Source organism: Sceloporus undulatus, chromosome 7 (assembly GCF_019175285.1).
Source record: "Sceloporus undulatus isolate JIND9_A2432 ecotype Alabama chromosome 7, SceUnd_v1.1, whole genome shotgun sequence".
Lineage (NCBI taxonomy): Eukaryota > Metazoa > Chordata > Lepidosauria > Squamata > Phrynosomatidae > Sceloporus > Sceloporus undulatus.
The window spans coordinates 23287456-23300104 of record NC_056528.1 but is presented as its reverse complement, the minus strand read 5'-3'; the positions used below and the strand labels follow the sequence as shown (position 1 = coordinate 23300104).

General features: G+C 50.6%; 2 protein-coding genes across 2 annotated transcripts; both read left to right on the top strand.

The window, feature by feature from the left end:
* Positions 1–151: 151 nt before the first annotated feature.
* LOC121936493 (3-galactosyl-N-acetylglucosaminide 4-alpha-L-fucosyltransferase FUT3-like) lies at positions 152–1315 on the top strand. The gene has a single exon (XM_042478781.1). The coding sequence runs from the start codon at positions 152–154 to the stop codon at positions 1313–1315; it is 1164 nt and encodes a 387-aa protein (XP_042334715.1).
* Positions 1316–5785: 4470 nt separating this feature from the next.
* Positions 5786–8923, top strand: GADD45B (growth arrest and DNA damage inducible beta). Its single transcript, XM_042480198.1, has 3 exons — positions 5786–6129; positions 6828–7086; positions 7997–8923. The coding sequence occupies exons 1-3, from the start codon at positions 5972–5974 to the stop codon at positions 8108–8110; spliced, it is 531 nt and encodes a 176-aa protein (XP_042336132.1). The 5' UTR covers positions 5786–5971; the 3' UTR covers positions 8111–8923.
* The last annotated feature ends 3726 nt before the right edge of the window (positions 8924–12649 follow it).

Genomic DNA, 12649 nt, shown 5'->3' with positions numbered 1-12649 from the left:
TGTGGAGTGTTGGAGATTTCTTTATGACATTCTCATCCAGGTGGCTATCATCACCATCGTGTTTTTCTTTATTTCTTTCTTTTTGTTTTCTTTTTTCTTTTTACAAATATATCATTATAAATATTTACAATACATATTGTGAAACGCCATCATGTTTCTCACTTACTTCCAAATGGCCTCCAAGTCACCTCCTTCGCTCCACGTTTCCACCTGGCAACCATCTGAGAGCAAGTCTGTCTGGCATGTGCCAAGAAAGAGAGTCCGGATGGACAATGGCTCTTTGGCCCTCACCATCTTCCTCTGGATCTGGTCCTTTGGTCAGCATCATCACCTGGAGAATTGCTCCAAAGCACTGGGGATCCCTAACTGCCACTTCACCGCTGACCAGACCTGGCACCCGAGGGCCGACACCATTGTCACGCACCACAGGGGTGTTTGTAGGGCCCCTCAGCTGCTCCCTCAAGGCCAGAGACCATGGCTCCAGCACTGGACCTGGTTCAACATGGAGCCCCCCAGCCTCTCCCCAAACTTCACCTCCATGGACAGCCTCTTCAACCTCACCAGGACCTACAGGAGAGATTTGGACATCTTCCTCCCTTATGGGCAGCTCAGAGTCCTCGCTAAGCACCATAACCCAGCCATGCCACTCAAGAGCAAGATGGTGGCCTGGGTGGTGAGCCACTGGAACCTGGGCTCCCACCTAGAGAAGTATTTCCAGGACCTGAGCAGGTACCTCCCTATGGACCTCTATGGCCCCAACCAGACCCTCCCTGCTTCCAAAAGCTTCTCCATTTTATCCAAGTACAAGTTCTACCTGGCCTTTGAGGACTCTGTTCCTGAAAACTACATCACCATGCAGTTCTGGAGGAACACCTTGACCGCCCTGACCATGCCCATTGTCCAGGGGCCCCCTTGGAGGAACTACCAGCATCATCTGCCCTCTGGGGCCTTCATTCACATTGACCACTTCCAGATGGCCAAGGACTTGGACCTCTTCTTGCACAAACTGGACAGGAGCCCCAACCAATACTGGCGTTGCTTCAGGTGGAGCTCGTGGCTGGAGCCCGTCCTGGAGTCCATCCTGGCCACTCCGTTTCTGCAAAGCCTGCCACGTCCTGCAATGGAAAGCAGCCACTTTCCAGATGGTGCCAGTGGTTCAAGTGGAGTGGAGGGAATTCTGTTTGCATGGAACAAAGGACATGCTCTGCTTAACCAGCTGCACTCTCCAAGAAGAGGCGGTCGGAGGGGTCAAGAGAGGTCCCTGGCTCTTACCTTGGACAGCTCAGATCTAAGGGCATGGGGACCAGTTTTATAATAAATAATTTCCCAGAGCACAAATAGATACTGCACCCATTTTTTAGAACCAGAAATGGACTCCTGGGCACTTTGGGGGTTTTGTTTTATGCTTTCTGTGTGGCCCCAGAAGGTCCCAAGGCAAGTGAGGGGCCCTTAGATTTGCAGCGGTTGGCCACTTTAACCATTGAGAAAGCTAAAGTGTTGAGGAACAGCCCAAAGGGTTTTAACATATTCGCCAGACGGCAGTAATCTAGGGCAGAACATAGAAAAGTGACTTTTGGACTACAGCTCCCAAAATACCCAGCCTCACTGCAGGATTCTGGAAATTGTAGTGGCCCAGCAAGTAACTTCTCTGTGGGGAACTCCTTTGCATGTGCTGTGGACACACATTTCCTCCTTCTTTTTACAGCTTTTGGGAAACTGTACTTAGCCTTCCTTCCTTCCTTCCTTCCTTCCTTTCTTCCTCCCTCAACTCTATCTAGAAAGGCAAAACTCTTGGAAGTTATTCTGAACTCCAAGTCCCAGAAGGCACAGCTTCTCAGATGATAGAGGTGCAGAGCAGAAGGATGGGATCTGGACCAAGCAAAGAGGAGGAGGAGGAGCAAAGGATGCTCTGCTTGTTGCTATAGCAACCTCCCAGATCCTCCCTCCCTCTGGTTGCCATGGCAACTAGAAAACCGATGATGGGCTCACCTGCCCTCTGCACACCTGTTGGGGGGAATGGGGGGGCAAAATGGGGCGGGGGGCATTAGGTTTTTCCTTCGGAAAGAGAAGATCAAGATCAAAATGGAAGCCATCTATTACAAAGAGGGATTGGAAAGATGGGCTTTTAAAGGTTGCCTAGAAGAGGGCATGAGTTCCCTGGCTGCAAGCAATGATGCTGGGAAAGACAGAGGGCAGAAGGAGAGGAAGGCCAAAGCCTTCCATGGATGGATGTGGTCAGAGTTTGCAGGACCAGAGCAGAGCAGCAGAGGATCGGAGGGCCATGGAGATGCCTCATCCACAGGAGGGTCACCATGAGTCCAGCAGCACGAAGGTCCTGAGACATTCTTCTGCACAACAAGCTCAAGGAGTCTCTCCATTTGTCGCTTTGGCAGTCCTAATTGCTGAAGGACAGATGCCATCAAGGAGAGAAAAGCAATTGCAACCTGCCTACCCTGGAGACCCCTTAAAAACAGCTCTGTCCGTGGCAGTTAAGGAAGAGCAAATGGGCCAACCCAAGACTGCAATGGTTCTTCAGCCATACTGGACGCTAAGGTTAGATGCTCCAGCCAAAGCTTGCGACGTGTCTCTCTCACACTTTAGTTGCTCTGAAGCTCTCACAGCAGTGTGTTATATTTTGCTTCATAGCTAAAACATGGCTACCCCTGGAAATAAATGCATTTTGGGGATTCAAACCCCTAACTTTCTAGAATCTAAAGACACATATTCCACGCTGGCCTAGAATATCACTCTGCAATAGTTGCACCTTGGAGAGAAATAAAGACGCCGGTGGCATTAGCCTTCATAGGGATAAGTTGGCTTCCTCACATGCATGGCTTCTGTCTGCAAAAGCCTCTGAAGGGGCTGCAAGATCCCTTCCTCAGCCTTTGCCTGGAATCTTTTTGCTTTATCTTGAAATACCCAAATTAAGCAGCAGGCAGACCCTTTTCTCTGCTCCCTTGAAAACGTGCAGGGAGTCCTATGGAGCGGAGGCCACTGGAGTCCAGCGGAGTCTGGACCAGGCTGCCCTTCCTAGCTCTGGCCACCAGAGGGCAGCCTCGCCCCGCAGGAGACGGGCTTCTCTTTCCTTCCTTCTCTGCCCATAGATGATACCCTGCAGCAGCAGCACACAAGTCTCTTGCATTGCTTTGAGGACGAAATGGATAGGCTGCATTTATTAATGGCTGGGTTTGTTTTACCTCGTACACAGCGACCCTGCGAGGGAGGCCAGGCAGGCCCTGGTCAGATGCACAGCCGAGAAGAAACGGTAGGGTCACTGCGTGGAGAAAATGGCAAAATGCTAACAGGGGACAGAGAAAAGGCAGAATTAACACTTTCTTTGCCTCAGTCTTCTCAAAAATGGAAAAGGGTGCTCAACATGAGGATTATGGAGCGGAGGAATTTCAGCATAGAATAAGTAAAGAGATAGTACAGGAATACCTTGTTAACCTAAACGAATATAAGTCTCCAAGACCAGATGAACTACATCCAAGGGTATTAAAAGAACTGGCAGGAGAACAGGAGAAGTCCCAGGAGACTGGAGGAGGGCAAACATTGTCCCCATCATCAAAAAGGGGGGAAAGAGGATCCCAACAATTATTGTCCAGTTAGTCTGACATCGATACCAGGAAAGATTCTAGAGCAGATCATTAAACAGAGTCTGTAAACATCTAGAAGGCAATGCCATAATCACAAAAAGCCAACATGGGTTTCAGAGAAAGAAGTCATGCCAAACAAATCTGATATCTTTCTTTGATAAAATTTCCAGCTTGGTAGATGGAGGGAATGCTGTGGATATAGTATATCTTGATTTTAGTAAGGCCTTTGACAGGGTTCCCCATGACATTCTTACAAACAAGCTTGTAAAATGTGGGCTAGACATTGATTTGTAATTGGTTGACTGGCTGAACCCAAAGGGTGCTCAACAAGAGCTCTTTTTCATCCTGGAGAGAAGTGACCAGTGGGGTGTCCAGTGGGGCTTTGTCCTGGGCCCAGGGCTATTCAACATCTTTATCAATGACTTGGATGACAGAATTGTCATCATACCCCTGACTATTTCGCCCCAGAATGCTCCCCCCCCCGTCCGTCAGCATTGTCAAGCTGGCACGAATTTTATTGTTTTTATTGTACTGTGCTGTTTTTAAATTATGTTTGTATTATTATATTGTTGTATGCCTTTTGCTGTACACCGCCCTGATTCTAAGAAGGGTGGTATATAAATAAATTTTTTTATTATTATTATTATTATTGGGGGCATACTCATCAAATTTGCAGATGACACCAAATTAGGAGGAGCAGCTAACACCCCAGAGGACAGGATCAACATTCAAGATGACCTGAATAAACTAGAAAGCTGGGCCAAAGCTAACAAAATGAAATTCAACACAGAGAAATGTAAGGTACTGCACTTAGGGCCGAAAAATGAAATGTACAGATATAGGATGTGGGACACCTGGCTGAATGAAACTACGTGTGAAAGGGATCTGGGAGTCCAAGTAGACCACAAGTTGAACATGAGTCAACAGTGCGATGCGGCAGCTAAAAAGGCCAATGCAATTTTAGGCTGCATCAACAGAACTATAGTGTCTATATCAAGGGAAGTAATAGTGCCACTCTATTCTGCTCTGGTCAGGCCCCACCTGGAATAATATTGTGTCCAGTTCTGGGCACCACAATTTAAAAAGAATGTTGAGAAACTGGAGTCATGTGTCCAAAGGAGGGAGACTAAAATGGTGAAGGGTCTGGAAACCATGTCCTATGAGGAATGCTTTAGAGAGCTGGGTATGTTTAGCCTGGAGAAGAGAAGGTTAAGAGGTGATATGATCGCTCTGTTTAAATATTGGATGGGATGTCATATTGAGGAGGGAGCAAGCTTGTTTTCTGCTGCTCCAGAGAACAAGACACAGTGGAGCAATAGATGCAAGCTGCAGGAAAAGAGATTCCAGCTCAGCATTAGGAGGAACTTCCTGAGAGTAAGGGCTGTTCGACAGTGGAACAAACTCTTTCCTTGGAGTATAATGGAGTCTCCCTCCTTAGAGGTCTTTAAGCAGAGGCTGGATGGCCATCTGTCAATGGGGATGTTTTGACTGAGAGTTCCTGCATGGCAGAAGGGGGTTGGACTGGATGGCCTTGAGGTCCCTTCCAACTCTATGATTCTAAGTAGCTTCTAGTAATCAACTGACCAAGTGCCCCAATGGCTCTGTCTTGTGGGCAGGTCCTGGGAGAGCCAGGGCCATCCCCAGAAGAGAGAGTGGGTCTGTTGTTTGGGGAGCCCCTGCCTTTGCCTGCCCCAGGCCCCTTTGGTCCCCACTCTTCCTTCCAAGCACCTGGCTGCTCTTGAAGCCGAAGGGCTGGGCAAAGAGGCCCTGGAGCGCCCCCTGGAGCCCCCCCCCCAGCCTCCCTGCCCCGCAGCAGAGCAAGGAAGAAGGCCCCTCCGCATCCTTGGCTGCGAGGCACAAGGGATACACAGAGAGAGCTGTGCGATTGTGGATGGAGTGCAGCAGCCCTGACCTCCTCGCCCTCCGCTCTTTGCCTCACTTTCCCCAGAAACCCAGGGCTTCCTTCCTCTGAAGGGAAGCAGCAGCAAGAGGAGGAGAAAGGCATGAACCGAAACTCCTTGGCTCCCTTCAGAATAAGCCATATTCCTCTCCCCGCTCCTCAGCCAATCAGGGGCGCCCCGGGGCTCCCTTTGTGCGCGGAGGGCCAATCAGGAGAGGGGGCCCTGCCCGTGGCCACACCCCTCCCGGGAGGCTATAAAAGGCGCTGTCAGCCGGCGTGAGTTCCCCAGTCTGGCTTTTCAGCAGAAGGAGAAAGAGAGCAGCTGCGTCCTGTGGCTCTTGGCTCCTGCACCGCATCCCTGGGATATAATTGCAACGCTTGCATTCCTCTTGATTGGGATTTTGGGGAAGGAAAAAAGGAAGGAAGGAGAGGCGCCTAGCTCTGATCATCCGCAGTGGATTACAATCGCAAAAGGATGACTCTGGAAGAAGAAGCGGCAGCAGCATCAGCGCCTCTCTGCCCGAAAAGGATGGAGGCCAAAGTGGGCCAAGCCTTGGAGAGGCTCCTGGCCGCAGCCCAGGCTCAGCGATGCCTCACCCTCGGAGTCTACGAAGCGGCGAAGCTCATGAACGCGTGAGTCCTGGGAGGGAGAAGGGAGGAAGGGAGCTGGAAGGAGAGAGAGAAAAGAAGGAAGGAAGGACAGAGAGACAGAAAGAAAGAGAGAGAGAGGAAGGTAGAAGGAGCGAGAGAGAGAAAAGTAGAAGAAGAGAAAGAAAGAAAGAAAGAAAGGGAGGTGTTTGGCTGGAGCGAAGGAGCCCTGTGTCCCTCGGAGGCTGACCTCCTCGGACTGCCCCGCGTTTGCTCCTCCTTGGCCCCTTTCCCTGCCTTTTACCCCAGACCCACTGATCCTTGGACTGACCAGCCCTCTTAGCACAGCTCTATCTATCTATCTATCCATCTATCTATCATCTATCTATCTATCTATCTATCTATCTATCTATCTATCATCTCTTTGCCATGAGGAGTGTTGCCCTTGCCTTCCCTGAGGCTGAGAGAGTGTGACTTAGAGAGGTTTCAAGGGCCGCCAAGGCTAAGCCCATTCTTCCATGCAGGAATCCAGGGCCAGCCAGTGGGTCAGGGTTCCTGCCATGCTGGCTGGCCTTTGACTTCTGAGAGTCACCTATTGGAAGGAAGGGGTCCTGGCTTGGGGCCAAGCAATGCCCCGCAGGAGCCTTAGCTTGGCCAAGGGGGGAGGCTGGCATTCTGCCTCCTTTTGGGCCAGAGAAGGGGGTCCTAACGCCTCGTGCCCCTCTTCTTCCCCCCCCCTCCAGGGACCCTGACAGTGTGGTGCTCTGCCTGCTGGCCATCGACGAAGAGGACGAGGACGACATTGCCCTCCAGATCCACTTCACCCTCATCCAGGCCTTCTGCTGCAACAACGACATCGACATCCTCCGCATCTCTGGCATGGAGCGCCTGGCAGCCGTCCTGGGAGAAAGCGGGGCCCAGCCAGGCACCCCCAACGCCAACACTAACGCCAACCCTGCCGGGGAAGCTGAGCCGAAGGACCTCCACTGCATCCTGGTGACGGTGAGTGGCTTTCCTCCCTCCAGCCCCAGGGCAAACGTGGCCCTGGCATGGCCGGCATGCCTGGCATGCCAAGGTGTTGACTGTTGGCAGCCTCAGCCCCATTGACCAGGTCACAGGAGAAGGGCTGGACTGTCCTCCGCAGGCAGACAACAGGGAGGAGGAATTTGTGTGGATGAGGGGAGTTTGTGTGTCCAGGAAAGGTGTTTATTTGCCATTTTAATAGAAGCGCCCGAAGCTGAAACAAAACAAGGTGGACTTTCCTTTGGGGATGCATCCCCTTCTTTGTCAGTGGAAAGAGGGGATCTGTGCGGCTGCAGAGCTTGTATCATGCCCTGGTCCTGGGGACCATGCAGCCCTTTATTTTTTGTTAGGTATTTTCATGCAAGCCTTAAACTGCAGCCCTTTGGAGGTCAGCAGAGGGTGTTTTGGGTGCCTCCCTCGCCTCATTCCCTTTTTGGCACAGCTGACAGGAGTGTCCTGCTTTTTCCTTGCAGAAAATAACAAGAGGGTGGTGTTGTTTTTAAGGAGGAGGAGGAGGAGAGCAGGGCTGACGGTGCAAGATTGGAATGTCCTTCCTTCCTTCCTTCCTTGGTCCGGAGGGAAGAGGAGGGGGAATTCCTGCGGTGCCATTTGCCCCTGGGGCTTCTGGGAGGGAAAGGGCCAGGAATGGGGCTGGCGCTGGGTCTGTGGGGAGGCAGGATTGCAGATCCTTCCTGGAAAATAGAGCAGAATTTGCAAGAAGCAGTTTGTGTGTGTTTAGAGAGCTCTTGCATCACCTTTGAGACTGACTGGAAGAAAGAGGTTGGCAGCCTGACCTTTCCTAGAGTCTTAGGTCTACTTCCTCAGATGTATTTGTGCAATGTGTGGGTCATGCTTCTAACTGGTGCTTCCTCTTCCCTTCACCCCACAGAATCCGCACACAGAGGGCTGGAAGAGCCAGGGCCTGGCGGAGGTGGCCAGCTACTGCGAGGATTGCCGGGGGAACAACCAGTGGGTGCCCTACGTCTCCCTTCAGGCGCGCTGAGCTCCCAGCCTCCTGCCCACGTCTTCCTGGTTTCGCCAAGAGAAGCAGACAAAGGAGACAACAATGGAAAGGAGGAGGGAGAGGAATGCCCCCTTTTCTTAAAACAAAAAAAATTAAACGAGGCTCAGTCCGTCCGGTCAAGAGAGAGAGAGAATGAGAGAGAGAGAGAATGAGAGAGGTGGGGATGACGATGAGTCAGTCCCTGAGAAAGAGACGGATGACGGCTGAGGAGAGGAGGAGGCGGATGCGTCAGCTGATTGCCGAGAAGGAAGAGGAGGCGCATGGCGCATGGCTGGCTGCAGCAGGCCCAAACCACATGGAGATGGACCCCTCTCCTTCTGTTTTCCTTTGCAGTGGTGTGTGAATGCAGAGCAAGCAATGAAGTGCCAGTGCCCAAGTGGCCTGCCTTTGCAGCCGCCTTCCTCTTCGGAGACTGAGTGCGGCAGCATTTCTCTGCGCGGAAAAGGATTAGGAGAGAAAGAAAAGCCCAAGCGTTTTGCCGTTTTGCCCTTGCTCAGGACTCTTGAAATGGAGAGAGGAAGGAAGAGAGAAGATGCGTCTTCACTATTTTGAGCTTAACGCAGAAATAAAAAGGGACCGACTTCAAAAGACAGCGGCAAATAAACTTTCCTATATGTATATTTTTAACAAAGACTTGGATGCATCGAAGGATTATCTTTTTGAGAGAAAAATCCCACACACAGACTCACATGCAAATCTTTTAACTTTTTTGCACTCTTAAGAGATGATTAAAAATTGGATTTATTCTTCTACCTGATTTGGAAAATACAATAAAAAAGTTATATCCTGAAAGCGAAATCCAATGTATTTTCTTTAATTTGCCTTCTTCTTAACATTGCCTTTTCATCTGCAGAAAGCCTTTAAATCCAGTAAAGGCGAGCCAGGGGTTTCTGGAAATGGCAATGCACACAACCCCATTAAAAATACACCCTCTATGGGGGCAGCCCTTCCACTTTTTCATCTGCTTTTAAAGTGTCCCTGTTTCTTGCTTTGTCCTCAGCTTGCTTCCATTGCTGCAAACTGAGTTCAAAGGGCAGAAGCAATTTGCCCTCAGTTGATGAAGGGGAGGGGAGGGAAAGAGCCTTGTCATTCCCAGGAGGCTCAGGCAAAAGCAAACTGCTGCAGCCTTTCCTAACTCCTTCACTTTCTGCATCGTCAGATACTGCTATCAGGCCCAAGGCATTCCGGTTTTCACCTGTGAAACATTGGAGGGCATGGGAACAGCCTTGTGCCATCCCTTCCATACATGTTCCAACTTCTCATTTTGGTGTGTTTCCTCCTTGCTTTGCAAAAAAGGCAAGAAAAACAATGCTCCGGTTAGTTTCGGGGCGGAGGAAGCAGGAGGGAAGAGCCTGCATGCCAAGCCCAGAGAGTGGGAGCTAGTCTTGCTCCTTTCCCGGCCGATCCCAGCCCAAGAGACTGGCACCTGGCTTCCCTTGGATTGCTTGAGCCTGGGGCCAGGAGCAGGCAGGGTGTGTTCGCTTTCCCCCCAAAAAACACCTTTGTGGCAGGAAGCCTATGAAACCCAGGTTCAAACCACAGGGAGGGACACTTAGGAACTACTTGCATTGTTTATTTCCATTTCCATCCCGGAATTATTTTGCTTTTTCTTCTCACCCCACTGGAAATCCCCATTCTCCTCCAAGGAAGAAAGCTTCAGGTGTTTTTTAAGTGCAGCAGCCTGCCTTGTACTGTATTTAGCAGGAGCTGAAACGCTGGCTCTTGGAAATCTCTGGTGGAGGTTTTGCAATGGGCAGAGTGGTCCTGGGTGCAGGTTGGGTTTCCAAAGGGATGGTTGCTAGTCCTCAAGAAGCACAGTCTGTGGGAAGGAAAACTAGCTCTGGAGGGTTGGAAGGTCTTCCTTGTTCCAGGAAAGGATCTGTGGAAAATGATGCAAATATGAGGAATTAATGTCTGTCCCCTGCTATGCAGGCAAGTTACTTTGCACACGCATCTTCCCCTCCTCCACCTTTGCATTTCCCCGAAAAGCACAAGGATGACATGAAGCCTGCAAAGCAGGGTTGTTGTGTGTTTCCTGCTTTTGAGGCTCCCCCAGCAAGTGTCTATCTTTCCGTTATTCTCTCAATGGCTGGGTTTCAGCTTCTCCCCCTCAAAAGGTGCATGGCTTGGGGTTCCCCACTTGCCTTGATGCTCATGGAGCAAAAACAAAAGCAAGGCGGGGAAGCATGCAACTTTCCCGGCCTTCTTCCTCTCTCTTCTGCGCAGCTTTGAGTGGTGCCTCCCCCACAAAACCACAGGTTTGGCTCTCATGGGGAAATGCTTTGCATCACAGACAAGACAGTGGAAACTCCACACACCACATGGCCGACCCACACACAACCCTTGCAAAGGAGTTGGGGGACTGTTCCCCACTTTGCAGACCCAGGGTCTGGAGGGAGAAATGGGTGGGCGCCACTCAGGGGCCCAAAGCCTCAAGCAGATTGGGAGGAAGGGTTGTGTTCTTCAGGATCAAATCAAACCCAGTGTGGGTCAGGAGCAAAGGCTTTGAAAGGGCAAAGGTGAGACACCCACAAAAGAAAGCCACTCCAAATCTGCAGGCGCCGGATAGTGGCCAAAGTCCAAGGAAGGGGATTTTCCCATCTCCATCTAGATGGCCGCAGGCTTGGATTGGGGACTTTGTGGCTGAAGTTGTGCAGAGCCACTTTTGTGGTGTTTTTGGGACTCCTGGGGAGTGTGCCTCATTGGGGCAAAGCCTTGCTTTTCCTTCTGGACTTGGTCTTTGGTCTCTCTTAGCAGACAAGTGTGGCCACTTTTCCTTCAGACCCCATCTCCTGAAGGAAAATGCAACTGGGGCAGGCTTCATTTTGGGGGGAAGGAGAGTAGCCTGATTTTGCCAATACCTAACCGATTTTGAGAATGAAAACAGACCAAGCTCACTCCTTTGCCAGATGCCCCTGCAGCTGGGGGCAAATGTTTAGTTTTTGTTTTCTAAGTACAGGAATAAAAATGAAGTTCCAGGTTTCTGTGCTGCAGTGCCAGAAATCTGCGAACAGACAGAAGAATTTAATTGTGCAGAAAGTTGTGTGGAAAGTGCCCATCCATGGGACAGGTCCCTCTTTTGCTAACCAAACAAGACCTTTGCTCTCCTCAGCTGGTTTCACATCAGCAGAGGAGGGAGAAAGGCTCCTATCTTTTGGTGTTTGCACACACTGCCGCCGCTGCCTCTTGCTCTTGCTCTTCTGGCTTTGAAAGGAGGAAAATTACAAAAGCGCTTGGGGTTTTCCCCTGAGCCAGAAATGCAGACGGCAAAGGCAGGAGGTTTTATTGGAGTTCCAAGGCAGGGTTTGAGCAGGAAGGCCACTGAATAGGTCAGAACCGGGAAAGGGCTATGCAAATATGCAGCTGGCTGCCTGAAACAAGCAAGGACCAGGCTGGGAAAATCCTCTTCTGTGTGTCTGTGTCTTTGGATAATCGTTCCCTGACTTGTAGGAGACGTCTTCCACAAAAGGACATTTCCAGGGCCTTTGGGAGCCTGGTTGGGTTGGTCAGTCAGGCACAGAGACCAGGCTCCCAGGGCTGGTCTGGAAAGGCCACTAGTCCTTCTGGCCCACAGAGCCTCCTTCTCCAGGGGAAGCTTACCTGCAAATAAATACCAGTCACTTGGGGTCAAGAAACAGCAGGGAATTTCTGCACTGCTCCTGGGTTACTGAACAAGCCATGGCTGGCCACTGGATGCTATGGGACGGTGGCCTCCATGAAGACAAAGTATCGGCATCCTTGGACAATGGCTCCCAATTGCTAGGTCATTCCTCTCCTTTCACCAACAATTTGTTTTTTTTTTTGGGGGGGGGGGGGGGGATATATTGCTTGACTTCCCCTGAGACAAGACTCGGGCGACTAGCCCCCAAATACATGGGCAGAAATAAAGATATTTCTCCTTGGTGGCAGGGGAGGGAGGGTACAGTCCAATGCACTTCAGTGCTGTTCAGGTAGCCATAATGCACCCCTGTGAAGATCCTATCAAGACATGCCTCTTAGGTAGAAGACGTCTGTCTTTAATGGTGGCTTCCCAGCGGCAGGAAGTGTGTCACTCCAAGGGCGGCTCTTGCGCCAGAGACACACAGGCAGCCAGAGACACACAGGCAGTCCTTACGTATCACAAAAACAGGCATTTCACACCATTTTCATGGGCAATGAATGCAGCCAGAGTCCAAGGTCCCCCCCAAAAAGAAGGGACTCTTTTCCCTTCAGCTCCTTTAGAGTCACAGCTTTTTGCTCTTGCCTGACCAGCCTTATCTAAACGTCACCTGCGCCACTGGTTTTTGCAGAAGTGGTTGTTTGCTTTTCTAACTCACTGCCCAGGACATATTATATTTAATTAACTGCTTATCAAAACCACAAACGAGAACAGCTTTTGAAGGCTCCTTACGGGAAGAAAAAAGAAGCAAGATAAGCTTTGCAAGAACTGGAGAGCAATTAAGTTGTTTTGGACTGCAACCTCATCAGACCCCCTTCGCCAGCAGAAACGGCAGTTAGGAAGAATCTCTTTTACTTTCA

Bases quoted from the DNA above. Each gene is read 5' to 3' on its own strand.
- LOC121936493 (XM_042478781.1), top strand. From the start codon at position 152: ATGTTTCTCACTTACTTCCAAATGGCCTCCAAGTCACCTCCTTCGCTC.
- GADD45B (XM_042480198.1), top strand. From the start codon at position 5,972: ATGACTCTGGAAGAAGAAGCGGCAGCAGCATCAGCGCCTCTCTGCCCG. The intron at 6,130-6,827 runs GTGAGTCCTGGG...CCCCCCCTCCAG, and splicing joins GCGGCGAAGCTCATGAACGC to GGACCCTGACAGTGTGGTGC. The intron at 7,087-7,996 runs GTGAGTGGCTTT...TTCACCCCACAG, and splicing joins TCCACTGCATCCTGGTGACG to AATCCGCACACAGAGGGCTG.